At 30.9% G+C, this 15,023-nt stretch overlaps 2 protein-coding genes across 2 annotated transcripts; one reads left to right on the top strand and one right to left on the bottom strand.

Annotated features, from left to right (window-relative positions):
- Window positions 1-560: 560 nt before the first annotated feature.
- LOC111615845 (solute carrier family 22 member 6-like) lies at window positions 561-3,346 on the bottom strand. Its single transcript, XM_023357277.1, has 4 exons — window positions 3,161-3,346; window positions 2,913-3,094; window positions 2,702-2,841; window positions 561-791 (listed from the first exon to the last, which is right to left on the bottom strand). Exons 1-4 carry the CDS (start codon window positions 3,207-3,209, stop codon window positions 728-730), a joined length of 435 nt encoding a protein of 144 aa, XP_023213045.1. The 5' UTR covers window positions 3,210-3,346; the 3' UTR covers window positions 561-727.
- An 8,564-nt stretch (window positions 3,347-11,910) lies between these two features.
- On the top strand, window positions 11,911-12,669 carry LOC111615841. Its single transcript, XM_023357273.1, has 2 exons — window positions 11,911-12,255; window positions 12,304-12,669. The coding sequence occupies exons 1-2, from the start codon at window positions 11,911-11,913 to the stop codon at window positions 12,667-12,669; spliced, it is 711 nt and encodes a 236-aa protein (XP_023213041.1).
- Window positions 12,670-15,023: the final 2,354 nt, after the last annotated feature.

Below are 15,023 nucleotides of genomic sequence, written 5' to 3'. Positions count from 1 at the left end.
ACCAATTTCGTTATCGATACTGTACTTAAAAGATCATTCATCATCTGAGAAACTTGTATCAGTTTCTCAAATGATAGATAATCTTTTAGTAGATTCTGCATGCTTATCCATTACAGTAAAATTTCGATTTAACGGACAAAATTTACGGTCAGTATGTCATATGTGAAAATTAACACTATGTTAATTTAATTACATATAAAAATCATTTTAAAGTTAACAGGATATTTTGAAATAAAAAAACTTTAATTGTACTTAACAAAACAAATAAAGTGTATTTTTCCAAAAAACGTGTTTATTTATTTCGATTTACATCGTACATTTGTTTACTACAGTATCAGTTCCAAGGTGAATATATAAGCAATAATACATATAGAAAACTTTTCTGAAAACGTCTAATCATTGTCTGTTAGGCGTTGATTCACTCTGAGATCCTCTCCAACCGAAAAATATGATAATGATTATTCTAAGCAGATACAAAGATTACATTACATTAGATATTGACAGATAAACAGAAAGTCTTAGTGAAAAGTAAAAAAAAATCTTTATTTCTACCAGGTGAAAATGAAGATATTTTGTTTTGACTTTTGACTAAGACTCCTCTTATCTTTGCTAATCAAAAATTATACCAGTGTAATAAGTCCTATTTATAAACAATGTCCAAGTAGACAATATAGAAACAAAAAGTAAAACATTCAGGACGTAGAGGTAAAAACAATTAATTAGTTCTTTAATTTCCTTCTTCGTCTTCTTCTTCATTTTCAGCTTTCTTTCCACGCAGAAGAAGACCGTTTCTAAAACGAATATAAACGATAATCTTAATTATATATATTTTAAAATTAATTCTGGTAAGCATTGACAATATTAATTGTTTCTCCTGCCGCCGAATAGATGAAACAGATTTATTTTATTTCAAAAGGGAATAAACCAATGTAAATATTATATAAATTAATATCTTCACTGTTAATTAAAATATGTTTTTTGCAATTTACTTCTATTAAATCACATAATTAAGTAACTTCGGATCCAACTTGATCAACTCACTTCTCTTTGTTGAAAGTTTCAATTCGGAATAAAAATATAAACTTTATTTAATGAAGGTAAACAAGGTATCATTATCATATCAAGATGATAAGAGATATATACTGGAAGAATATATTCAGAATGGAATGGTTTTCAAATTTTTCTTCCAGAAAATTTAATAGAAATATAGCAGATAAAGAGGTTAAAACATTAAATAAAATACAAAGAAAAAACTTGTATGCAGAGGTATAAAAGATTAAAAAATTCTATGTAATAAAGCACATATGGATTTTGTTGATAATTGGAAATAGAGCATGTGGGTAGTCTTCTCCAAAGATGTATTATATTTTTGTTTATTTTTATATCATCTATTTAGTGGACCCCAAAATGCAATGATTTTTTGCTGCAATCATAAAATTCATGTTTTCAGTGTGTGAATGAGGACTGTTTTATTCTTTCTCCAATCTCCAAAGATATCTTCTGTTAATATTTTCCACTCGCCTATTTTTTATCATTTTGTAGCAGAAATGCTAAATTTTTCTTATCGTCCAGTTTTTTAACATAGGTCTCATGTTTGGGGTCTATCGGTCAAAAATGACCTTTCTTAAGATTTTTACATTTTTGGAATCGGGACGTTAAAACCTCGAGAAATGCAAAAAAAATCCGAGGTTTTTTGTGTACGGATGTTAATGTGTGTGTGGGGACATGACTTTGTTCACCCACTTTGAAACTTCATAACTCCTGTTGTTTTGCCAAAAATTTCTAAGATTTTACAGGGAGATTTGTGTATTAGGGGGTTGATGCTATTCGTATGTCATATCTCCATCATGGGTCGTGTGATAAAGGGGATCGATCGTACGTCATATCTCGAATAGGGTCTGACTTATTTACGATTTTACTCGTTATTAGCATTTATAATTTTTTAAAAACTCCACCCCAACCCTGAAAACTAAGCTTTTTGCTACGTTATAATAATCTATATATATATATATAAATGGACATGTATGTCCCTATATTTCACTTTTCCGCCAAAACTACACATCGCACGTGAATGGTGTTTGTATGTGGTGGTAGCCCCAAGTCTCCATTCGTGCACCTGGGGGGTTGCGTCTCGATAGCTATAAGGGTGCGGGAGATATGGGCTTGAAAGTGGTTGAAAGTGGCTTTCTATTTCGAATGTTTTGTTCGAAATTGTTCGAATTAAATTCGAACATAAAATTCGAATATTGGTTCGATTATAGAACGATTGTAAACGTTCCAGAAACGTTGAAAATAGTTCGTTTGACTAAACGTAAAAATTCTCTAATTAGTCTGAAAACGGGGGACCTAATTCTTGCATTCTGTGAAAACGGGTAAGATTGGCAATAATGAAATTATCTTAATCTTCACTATCGTTGCTTTTTGCCCAGCGAAGCCGGTCCTTGCAGCTAGATTCTAGATTACTTAGAGAAACAGTATTTTATATATATATAAAAAAACTATATTACATACAAATGTACGAACAAATAAAAACCCAGCGAAGCGGGTCTTTACAGCTAGTTATAACATAAAAATGCTCTTCAGGAAGATTTTTACAAGTATTTGCCTTAACATAGAATAAACCTGTTATTTAGGAATATTTGATTAATCTAAATCTCTGGCATTGTTTTACTTCATATAGATTATTTCGTATCATACTTACTTTTTTCTATCTTCTAATTGTGATAAGGTATCAGCCAATTGCGAATCTTTAGTTTCCGGTAAGAGTAAGGACAAAGCACTGCTTATAATAAAAAGTGTTCCAAACAACGCAAGGGGAAATGAAATATGAACATTCTTTGCCTTAAAAAATTATATAATCTTTCATATTAAAAAAATAAACACAAATTTTACTTAAATTAAATAATACGTACTGCTTCTTTCATAAAAGGAGCTGCCAGAGCACCTATTCGTGCCATCATTGAAAATAATCCCACACCAACATTGCGTACAACAGTAGGATAAATTTCCATTACAAGTAAATACAAGGAATTTAATGAAATCGTTGTGCAGAGCCTTGATGCTACAGTTAAAACAATTAGGATGATTGGATAATCTGAAATTGTAGATAATTAAGTTAAACATTAATAATTGAAATTAAAATATTAAGCTGTAAAAATACCTGATTGGAATGCAATTGCTAAAAGGTACATCAAACCACTTCCTGCCATAGAAACGGTCAGTGTATAGCGCCTTCCGCTGAATTTTTGAAGGTAAAAGTAAATGACAGAAGCTGGTATTTCTACTACAGCAGCAAGGGAGTAGAATAATAATACGTTTATTCCAATATCATCAACTGAGAATGATAATCCATAAAATGAAAGAATAGTTGATATTCTGTAGAAAAAATTTTAAAGTAACTATAATTAAACCTTTGCATGTTTCAGTTACTATTTTAAGTTTAATTCTGATAATTGTTTTAATAATTTGATTATGTTTTTGATAATTTTCCGATTTCATTTGCATGTATAAATATTAAAATATAGAATTTCTTTTGATTAATTTCGTTGTACAGATAACAAGTCTAAATAGAATTGCTAGAGGTTATTTGTACTGAAGTATAAATCAAGTTATATAAGAAATTCCGCTTTTATAACATTTCATTTTGTGAAAAAAGCATAAAAGCAAAAAATGAATGAATTATAAATTAAGAACAATTATTAAAATTAATTAATGTTCAAGCTAAGTTTCGTTGACGTGGGACCATAATTGGATAACTAAAACCGTAATTTTGATAAAATTAAATTTGAAAATTGGACCAACCAAAACTCTGCTATTTTCATGTAATCGTTTTGAAATTTACACATCTGCTTACGGTTCCAAGTAAAATGTGTTCGATACAATAGAAATAAACTATTATTGGAAAACTGCAAACTTTATTTAATACATTAAAGACAGAATATTTTTATTGTGTTACATTACTCGATTCCTTTACTGAATACTGTACTTTAATTAAAGGCCGTATTCACATTCAATAATCACATTTTGCCAATCATCATTAGCTTTACTTTTAGTACTTTAACGCGTATTGGTTAACTTTTAACTTTAACTGTTAATCCTTGTTCTGAATTCGAACAAAAAATCATTTCACACTGAAAAGAAACATTTTGTGTTCCGAAAGAAATCAAACTAAAATTAAAATTGAAACTGAAAGTTGACATCATTCTCTTGCTCAGCTGCCTTCTTGATGAGTTACAAAGCATAAATCTTTTTCTCACTACAGAAAATTGTCTTTATTTCGAAATACCGTTAGTTCGTAACCGTACTTTTGTTCCGACCAGAGATATAGAGATTTACATGTTAAGGAATTCGGTTACTTCGACAAACGGCAACTTCGAAATTCCAAGTGACAATTATGTCTCCATGCTACAAGAGATCAATGGACCGAAAGCAACTGTAATGGTCAATATGACTTTGCTTTTACAGTAACACGTTTTCGGGTGTCACCTTACATATTTGTTGAGCTCAAGGCTATTTATTACTTTTGAAAATAATTTTGCCCCTTTGAAAATAATTTTGGGCTGCATTTCGAGGAATTCTGCTTTACTTTTTATAAAACCTGTCTGGCGATCTGTGAGGTTCTAACCGGACATGCGATGTTTACTTTCACATTTATATTATTATTATTCATTATTAATCAATGAAAATAGCGTTCTGTATACAGATCTGTTTACCTTATAAATTAAATCAGTTTTACATGGCATTTGGCATATTGTACAGAAGTTCGTAAGTCTCGGATTCGAAGTCCCGATTGTTTCGTCCCTTGAATTTTGAGTATCGAGGATTGTCAGTACTGTATTAATTTTTTTTGAATAAACATCATTAAATGAATATAGTAATAAAATAATTAATTTTGTATTGAATATTATAAATTTTTGCTGATCGGAATGTTATTGACAATCAGCATAAATTAATTTAATGATGTTAGCATGAGGTAACTTCAATATAATCCAAAATTTCATTCCTCCACTGATGGATAATTAATTTAAATGTAATTTTACATTTATCAATGCGTCATCCTGTGTACATACGTAAATTAATATTCTTTATAATTCTGTCTTACTTGTTAGTTAATTAATTATACTAATGTTAGTTTAATGTGTGAGCGTTAAAAAAGTAGAAAAAGTATATTTTCTTAGAAACACACCTTTGTTTTATATACAAAGAATTTACTAGACCAAACGATTATAGTACGACCATAATGACAAAATACATAATTAACCTAATGATAAATGACAAACAGAAAATTTTTTAAGTAAAAAAATATAAGTTTAAATGGCCAACGATTATTTAATATTAATATACTAAAAATAAATACAACTTTTTTACAAAAAAAATTCTTTGTTTCAGTCATTTTAGTATATTAATATTAAATAATCGTTGGCCATTTAAACTTATATTTTTTTTTTACTTGAAAATGCTTCATGTGATTGTGGCAAGAGCACCAGAGGACGCTTTTATCATTTTTTACATTTTAACTACGGAGACAGTAGCCTAAAAAGGAAGGTCGTCTCCGTGAGTATTTGTGATTTTTAATGAACTGCTGATGGTGTGAACAACGAAAAGAAAATGACTGAAACAAAGAATTTTTCTTTGTAAAAAAGTTGTATTTATTTTTAGTATATTAATAGAAAATTTTTGTTAACTGACTTTATGAAATTCATTCTAGTATATAATTTTCAGAATTTAAATATATATTTGATTAATTTAAAAAAAAATTATCATCATCAGATATTTTGGAACTTACCCAATCAGGTACAAAATTAAACTGAATTTTCGTAATTTAGAATTTTTCATTATATCCAGAAATGTCACTTGCTTGTTTTTTCCTTCACTTTCCTAAATTTGAAATACATTCTTATTAATATATATATATATTGGAAATTAGCAATCACCTAAAATTATTATAATAATAACTCTCTCGCCAGTCACCTCTTGCTGTGGTGACAAAGCTCAGTAATTCTGATAAACCACAGGGAAAAGCCAGGATCATACATGCTGGTGAGGTCAATGGGAGAAATAAAGCCATGAGTAACTGAACCCTTATCTCTGAAGGTGTAATATAGGCTCGGACGTCATCCAGGTTAACACGATCCGCTCTCCTGAGTTAGCCAGATGCTCACGTTCGAAAAATATGTCACAGTTTCCCTTGGCCACCAGTGTTAAAAATAACACGGTCCAATCACAGCTAAGGCAGTGCCCTCACCAATTTTGGAAAAATGTTTAACCTTGATGTTAATGAGGCAATCCAGCTACAGACCACTAAGGAAGGTTAAACACGTCAAAGAATGAAATGGACGTCAGAAATGAACGAGTACTTTTGTATTTTTCGTATATTTGTACTTATTATACCACCACAACACAGATATGACATCATACAGATAACAGTTACATCACTTGTTTTCCCAACAATGTTCTCATCTCACAGTCACTATACNTGCATTAGTGACGGTAAAAAAAAACATTATACACACAAAATAAAAATAAATTCAATGCGATTTTTGACATCGTCTTCCTTTAATAATATTGTCAATATCTACTTTTATGCTACTAGTCTTTATTCTGAAAATGTTAGTTAAATGGGAATAACTCGAGATATTTCTTTCAGCAGTTTGATGTTTTTCATACATGAAAAGAATTGTTCACAGTAGTATGTACTGTACTACCCCACATGTATAACAGTTTTCTAGATAAATTGGTCATTTCATCCAATTAGAAAGTGGCTGACACTCTTTTGAAAAGAGGGGTTATGTCTTTTTCATCCGCCTGAGGAAAGATACCCAGTTTTTATCACTAACATCACTTCATTAGAAAAATCACTAGAAAACTGAAACAGTCAAAATGACAGACCACGCCACCTACTTTTTGATTGGAAAGTTACAAATTATAGCACCAATTACGTCATTAAGACATCAAAGTGTATCTGTTACCGCTAAAGCTCGAAAGTTGTTAATGTGTAGTACAATTCACTCACCCAACAAATAAGGCAACTGTGAATACGAGTATGATGTTTATTGTACTTATTTTTGTTTTTTCCACTAATGTAATAATACAGACACTACACAAAAGTCAGAAATGTTAAACCTTAATTTAATAAAAACATAAACATGACACTACAGAAAGCGACAATATTGAACACATATCACATTGTTAGAAAGTTTCTAGACGTGAACATCCATACCAGTAACACGAAAATTTAATCTTATACTTGTTTGGGGAGCTATACCATGATTTTAGTTTGGCATAGCACTCGACACAGTTATCGGCGAAGTGAGAAGTTTAAGAANTCACCCAACAAATAAAGCAACTGTGGATAGGATGTTTATTGTACTTATTTTTCTTTCACTGATGTAATACCACAGCACAACACAAGAGTCAGAAATGTTAAACCTTAATTTAATAAAAACATAAACACGACACTACAGAAAGCCTCAATATTGAACACATATCACATTGTTAGAAAGTTTTTAGACGTGAACATCCATACCAATAACACGAAAATTTAATCTTATACTTGTTTGGGGAGGTATACCATGATTTTAGTTTGGCATAGCACTCGGCACAGTTATCGGTGAAGTGAGAAGATTAAGAATAGAATGATAATAATAATAATAAATTTATGTATATATTTTCAAATTTATTACTATTATATTTTAATAATACATTCAATTAAAATACACAATAAAAGAAATATGTTGCAATTCATTGATAATTACCTTTGCAATGTTTTCAGTTATATTTTTGAATTTTTGAGTGAAATTTCCAATTTGGAGTTTATTCATTTTTATTGCTTTTTTCATTACTTTCTCTGCTTCAATTATTTTTCCTTGGGTAATAAGCCATCTAGGAGATTCCGAAGTGATCCTTTTTACAAAATTACAAAAAATTACTTTGAAAGCTGAAAAAATTACCAGTAAAACTTAATTCGTTTTTTAATTAATTAAATTAATGCTTTAAAATTAATATTCTTACCACCATAATGGCAGACAAATTATGAATGGTAAAACATATATTATTTCTATATAAAACCAATCTCTGAAAATCCAAACAAATCCAGGAAGAACAAGTTGTCCTAATAATATTCCTGCTTTATTTGTTAATCCTACAGCGATTCTGTGTTCTTTTCTAACAATTTCTGTTGCTGCATAATATATAAATAGGAATTTAAAGAAATTATTTGAGTTTCTTGTATTTGATACATTCGAATAAAATTTTCAGCAATTCTTGTACAATATTTCAATAATAATTTGAAAAATAATCCTTACCGTGTACATACATAATTAGTGCTGAATTTGCCCTACCAAATGCAAGTAAAAATCGACATGCAAGAAACATCCAGAAAGACGAAGTAAATATACTTATCATACTGAATGTGAATGTCCATGCTGAACTCAAGTAGAACATAGGTTTCCTGCCAAATCTATTTGTGAGTGAAAAAATATACATTCAGTTATGCGTATAATAGTTGTATTCTATACTGTATAATCTAATAATAAAAGCATACTTATCAGATAATTGACCTCCAATGAAAACAGAGATTAAAAATCCTATGAAATACATGAATTGCACAAAAGATGCTAACCATGCTCTGTCACACACTAGATTCCACTAAAAATTAACAATATCATGTAACATTATTTAAGATTAAATACAATTGCATAAAATAGTTTTCTCACGATTGTAATCCTAAAAAGTTTCAATCATTTATTCCACGCATTCTTTACATGAATTCTTTGGCCGAAGATTATTTATCTATATTCATGAAGTTTATTTTTAACTTTCCTGGCTGTTATGTGTAACAGAGAGAACGTATGGCAATCGGTATAAAATGACCACCAAGAGTTTTACATTTTTGGACTCAGGGGACCATGAAACGTTGACAAATGCAAAAAAAATTCAGGAATTTTTCTGTATGTGTGGCTGTTAGTATGTTTGTGTGTGTGTGTGTGAAGCAATTTTCTTCACTTCGCTTGAAGCTCAATAACTTCTCTTCTTTTACTCGAACATTTCTGAAATTTATCAAGAAGGTTTTTTAGGTGTTATGTTAATAATTTTAAATGTTTAATGTTATGTTAAATGGTTAACGTTAAATGTCAAATGTTAGTAATTAAAGGTCGAAGGGTAGAGAGAAAAAGGGCGTCGTGTGTATCTCCAGTAGGGTCCGATTTAATGACGATTTAACTCATTATAAACATTTAGAATTTTTTTTATAAAATCCATTTTAACCCCCAAAATTAAGCTATTTTCTATTTTATAATACTGTGATTAAAAATATACAAAGATTTTAATAATAAAATATCATAAGAGTTGGCGTCACACGCTTAGTTTTGAACGTTGAGAAAGTTAAACAACTCTTTGCTGGAGTTTTTATCGTAGTTAATACTGAGTTACAGTCCTTGGCAAGATGTAAGTATAGAAAACTTTTCATTTGGATATTTTTCATAATGTAAACTAAAAAACAAATTGTTTATTTAAATTTTATTTGTATTTATCGTTTTCCTATCTATAAATGAAAACATAATTTAATCGATTCATTGCAGACTGATTTAGAAATTGAGTAAATTCGATATAGAGACACAATTTGATTTTATATAGGCCTAATAAATTAGAAATGTACTAGTAGGCTTACAATGCAATTTTTTATAGCAGATAATGCAAGATAATTAGAGTTAGTGAAATAAGATTGGTTTAAAACGAAGATAAATAAGATAGTAGATACAGCAGATTTTAAAAAAAAGAATGATATATGTATGGGATCTATGGTAGGTGTGAAATTGGCAGAGATTTGTTTGAAAGAGAAATATCAGCAAATATCGAATAAGCAAAGGGTAGATTACTTAACAGGTTATGTTGATGATTTATTGGTGATTTCTGATAATAAAATAACAAATAAATAGGAAATATTAGAATTAGTTAATATACTCGATAATTATATTAAATTTGAAGCAGGAAATAAAATCAATAAAATTCATAATTATTTAGATATATCAATTCGTACAGAAGATAATCAGATAATAATTAAAAATATAAAAATCAAGTAAATTAGTCCAGATTTGCCTAGGCAAAAGTTAAAAACAAATCTTAGGATAATCAGGAAGTATGAAATCGTATGGAGAACAAAATCGCAAAAATTTTCTTGCGAGAAAGCAGCATTACAAAAGAGCAGCAGGTCAATTCGAAATCTGAACGAAGTGAAAAAACATTATATAATTACAGTATCAATCGCACTATTAACATGACAGTAAATCTTAGATATGTAAAACCATATCACAACGATGATAAAATCACAAAAACACAGTATGACTATATCCTTTCTCACTGCATAACGTATATTAAACTGTNGAAATCTGAACGAAGTGAAAAAACATTATATAATTAGAGTATCAATTGCACTATTAATGTGACAGTAAATCTTAGATATGTAAACCATATCACTACGATGATAATAAAATCACAAAAACACAGTATATCCTTTCTCACTGCATAACGTATATTAAACTGTTCTATATTATACGTTGTATCAAGCTTGTTATAAATATAATAATTTATTTATTCTATTCTACAAATTCAGCCTTATAACAAATAGGATTGGCAGCAGGAAGAGCATCCGGCCGTAAAACCTATGCCAAATCTACATGGAATGTCTGCTAGACTACAAGTAAGTTATAAGTGTCTTAGGACGTTTCCCCGAAGCAATGCGCAGTCATGTCACCCGAAAACTATGTCAAATTAGCTGGGACTATCAAACCAAGGACGGGTTCGGATAAAGAACTTAGTCCAGAAAGAGAAGAGGAAGAAGCCAAGTATAAGAATAGGTACTTTAAACATCGGAACATTGAATGGGAAAAGTAGAGAGTTGGTTGATCTTATGCAAAGAAGGAGAGCGAACATTCTGTGCCTGCAAGAGACAAGATGGAAAGGAAATAAAGTTAAAGAACTTGGTGAAGGGTACAAGCTGTTTGTGAGTGGAGCGAAGAAGGGAGGAAGGAATGGAGATGGTATCGTAATTGATAAAGTTCTAAAAGTGTCTGTGAGGTTAAACGAAGGTGTCATAGAATTATGAGCGTTAAGTTGGACATTGATGGAATTTTCATTACAATTGTGTGTGTGTGTATGCTCCTCATCCAGGTAGTGGAGGAAAAGAAAAGACAAACTTTTGGACAGATCTTGATCAAGTTATAATATGTGTTCCTATAAACGAGAGATTAATCTGTGGGGGCGATTTAAATGGTCATGTTGGATAAAAGAAGAATGCGGAAAGAAGAGTTATTGGAAAATGAAATGTGGGAGAAAGGAATGGAGAGGGAGAAAAACTAGTCGATCATGCTGTGGCTTTTGACCTTGCGCTAATTAACACCTACTTTGAGAAGAAAGCGAATTAACTGGTTACATGCATGAGTGGAGGTAGATCCAACTAGATTGATTTTTTCTTGTGCCTCAGGAGACATTGAATGAAGGGAGAAACAGTAAGGTGTTAAATGCGGAAAGTGTTGCTGCACAACACAGAGTTCTCCTGGTGGATTGTGACTTTCTTATGGGCCATTGTAAGAATTGTGTTAGCCAGATTGAACAAAGGATCATATGGTGGAAATTGAAAAAAGAATTATGGAAAGAATTTAAGGTAAATATGTTAAAAGAAATCCAGTTCCCGGATGATGTGCAAACATGGTGGTTGCTGAATAGTAACTGCATTTTGAAAGTTGGAAAAGAGGTTTTGGAAAAACTTTAGGGAAGAGATCACCAGAAGGAAACAAACTTTGGTAGTGGAATGCTAAGGTACAAGCCACAGTTAAACAAAAGAAAAAGGCAAAGAAAAGGTGGAATTTGATGGAAAGGTCTGAAGATAAAGAAACTTACCATTTGGCAAATAAAATGACTAAAAAGGCGGTGGCTATTGTAAAAGCAAAGGCTTTAGAAGAGGCTTATAAAGTTTTCGAAAGGAAAGGTGGTGAGAGGCAGTTGATGCGAATTGCCAAAGCAAGAGATAAGGCATCAAAAGATTTTACCTCTATTAAACTGATCAAAGATCATAAGGGAGTGGTATTACAAGATTACAAAAGGGCCAAGGAAAGATGGAAAGTATATTTTAGGAATTTATTGAATGAAGAAAACCCCAGAACTTTATACGAGAATGGAGAGGCAAATGAAGCAGTGGTGCAAGATATTAGCAAAGAAGAAGTGGAAAGTGTGCTTAGGAAAATGAAGATGTGGAAAGCAGTAGGTACTGTTCAAATTCCGTTTTAGGTTTGGACTGATTTGGATTAGGAGGGAATTGATATCCTCTGGGAACTAATGAAACTCTGGCAGCAGGAGAAAATCCCAGATGAATGGAGAAAGTGCATTATTGTGCCGATCTTTAAAGGTAAAGATGTACAGAATTGCGGAAATTACAGAGGTATAAAGATATTGTCCCATACTATGAAGACTTGGGAGAAAATTGTAGAAAGAAGGATTAGGCAGGAATCTGAGATTGAAGCGGGACAGTTTGTCTTTTGCCGGGAAGGAGTACGAATGATGCTACTTTTGCTGATGGAAACGCACAGGGAAATGCAGGAAAATTTGCACATGGTGTTTATAGATCTAGAAATGCGCATGATAAGGTATCAAGGCAAGAGATATGGAGATGGTTGAGGGAAAAGAATATTCCAGGAAAATATGTTAGGCTTGTCAAGGAAATGTACGAGGGAGCAGGTAAGAGTAGTGTGGGCACTACAGAAGGGTTATTCGTTAATGATGGTTTGCATCAGGATCGGCCCATGCAGGTGACATGCATTTTGAGGCTTCGTGGAGTATGCTGTTTGCGGATGGATGATTGTGTGCTGTGTGAACTTTCCCAAACCAAGGCTGAGAAGAAACTGGAAGATTGAAGGAAAGTTTTGGAAGAAAGAGGCATGAAAATTAGCAGAACTAAAACAGCTTATATGACTCTGAATGGTAGAGCATAGAATTCAATGTGGATGGATAAACTGGAGGAAGCTGAGCGGTGTATTATGCGACAAGAATGTTAGCTGCAATCAGAAAGGAAAATTGTATAAATCAGTTGTTAGACATGCAATGATATATAGGGTGGAGACAGGGGCAATAACAAGAGCCCAAGAAAGAAAGATGGAGGTGGCGGGGATGAGAATGTTGAGATGGATATGTGGAGTGTCAAGGAAGGATAGAATAAGGAATGATTTTATTAGGGATTCTGTTATGTTGGCCCCTTGAGCAAAAAGATAAAAGAATGTAGGTTGAGGAGGTATAGCCACGTAGAGCGAAGAAGTGACAATTATGTTGGAAAGAAGATCGGAAAACTGGTAGTAAAAGGAAGGAGGAAAAGAGGAAGACCAAAGATGCGTTGGAAAGATAAGGCGAAAGAAAACTTGAACCAGAGTGTACTTAAGAGAGAAGAAGCCCTTGATAGGGAGAAATGAAAGAAACGTATTATAGAAGGAAACGCCGACCCCATATAAACATGGGAAAGAGCGAAGATAAAGAAGAAGAAGAAGATTCTACATATAAATATGTCACTAAAAGTGCAAAAATAAAAATATTTTGTATTTATAAATTATGTAAAAAAATAGTGTTCATACTGTATATTATAAGAAAAAATAAATTAAACTATCAATTTCATTATTATTTCGTATAATTTAGTAATATCATATAGTTCTAAATTTATGATTTTAACATTATATTAAGTTAAATAAATTTATAAATGGAAAACAAAAAAAATTTGCCAGGATTCAGTTGATCGATCCCTGGGTGTTTAGCAATTTTATCAGTCACGAAGTCACGCATTCAACAAATTATTGTATTTCATAATATTATTAGCAACGTAATTAAGTACGATAATCCTAGAAAAATTCACGTATATCTAGTATATACTACATATATATAGGCCTACATATATATTATATTATATAATAGCTTAAAATCTCATAAAAAAGGAAAATAATACTGGAAACAGCAGCACCAGCAATAGATGAGTGATCACGAAATTTTTGACGATAAGTTTAAACTCTATTATTCAAATTATTTGGTTTAATTAAAACACCCAGCAACGAGTTATTTAACATTCAACATAACATTTAAAACTGCGGGTATTGCGCCATCTGTTATGATCTTTTGTTTTAAAAACTTTAGTATTTTTAACTATTATAAAATAGCAAATGTTTGATTTTGAAGTTAGGGATGGATTTTATAAAAAAAAATGTAAATGCTAATAACGAGTAAAATCGTAATTAATTTTCACCCTACTGAAAATATGGCACACGACTCCCTATCTTTAGACCTTTATTCATCAAAAGTTAATATCATCAATCCTCCTAATACACAAATCTCTCTGCAACATTTCAGAAATTTTCTATAAAAAGCACAGGAGTTATTAAACTTCAAAGAAACTAAACAAAATCGCGCACCTGCATACTAACATAAACACAGAAAAAAATCTCAAGCATTTTTTCATTTCTGAACGTTATAAATCCTCTGAATGCAAAAATATTTAAATCCAGCGATAAACTGACATTTTAACTGCCTTGACAATCCAACCGTTTGCACTTTCATTGTAATCTCTAGTTTGAAATCAATAAATAATCTTCTAAGTAATTGGGAAGAGTGGAAAGAATTTTATACTATAATCAATATATGTCTAAAAAGTACAAAAATAAAAATATTTTCTATTTATAAATTATAAAATTGATCATTTTTATTCGGCACACTCGATATATCAATTTATTTAATACGCCGTATAATTTTATTTTATCACATAATTCTGATTTTATTATTTTTGTCATTTTTAGTTTACTAAAGTCATAAATAAAAAACAAAAAAGGACTAATTTGTCATATTATTTTAATTCTACGCCTTGTAAGAAAGCCTTTTCTCATGCCAGGATTAGCCTATATGGTAGGATTCTTCTCAATAAGACTGCCATAGAAGAGTTTGTTTAACAATTTTATTAGCTACAAGCACATGCAATTAAACAAATTATTATATTTAACTAT

This window comes from Centruroides sculpturatus, unplaced genomic scaffold, assembly GCF_000671375.1.
Source record: "Centruroides sculpturatus isolate CEXI.00-Female unplaced genomic scaffold, Cexi_2.0 scaffold2089, whole genome shotgun sequence".
Lineage (NCBI taxonomy): Eukaryota > Metazoa > Arthropoda > Arachnida > Scorpiones > Buthidae > Centruroides > Centruroides sculpturatus.
Note: the sequence above shows the minus strand (reverse complement) of the source record. Positions and strands in the feature narration are given on the sequence as shown.

Excerpts from the sequence above, each read along its gene's own strand:
- LOC111615841 (XM_023357273.1), top strand. The coding sequence starts at position 11,911 with ATGACTAAAAAGGCGGTGGCTATTGTAAAAGCAAAGGCTTTAGAAGAG. Across the intron at positions 12,256-12,303 it reads AAATGAAGATGTGGAAAGCA|GAGGGAATTGATATCCTCTG; the intron begins GTAGGTACTGTT and ends GATTTGGATTAG.
- LOC111615845 (XM_023357277.1), bottom strand. The coding sequence starts at position 3,209 with ATGGCAGGAAGTGGTTTGATGTACCTTTTAGCAATTGCATTCCAATCA. Across the intron at positions 3,095-3,160 it reads AGCAATTGCATTCCAATCAG|ATTATCCAATCATCCTAATT; the intron begins GTATTTTTACAG and ends CTACAATTTCAG. Across the intron at positions 2,842-2,912 it reads CTCCTTTTATGAAAGAAGCA|GCAAAGAATGTTCATATTTC; the intron begins GTACGTATTATT and ends TAATTTTTTAAG.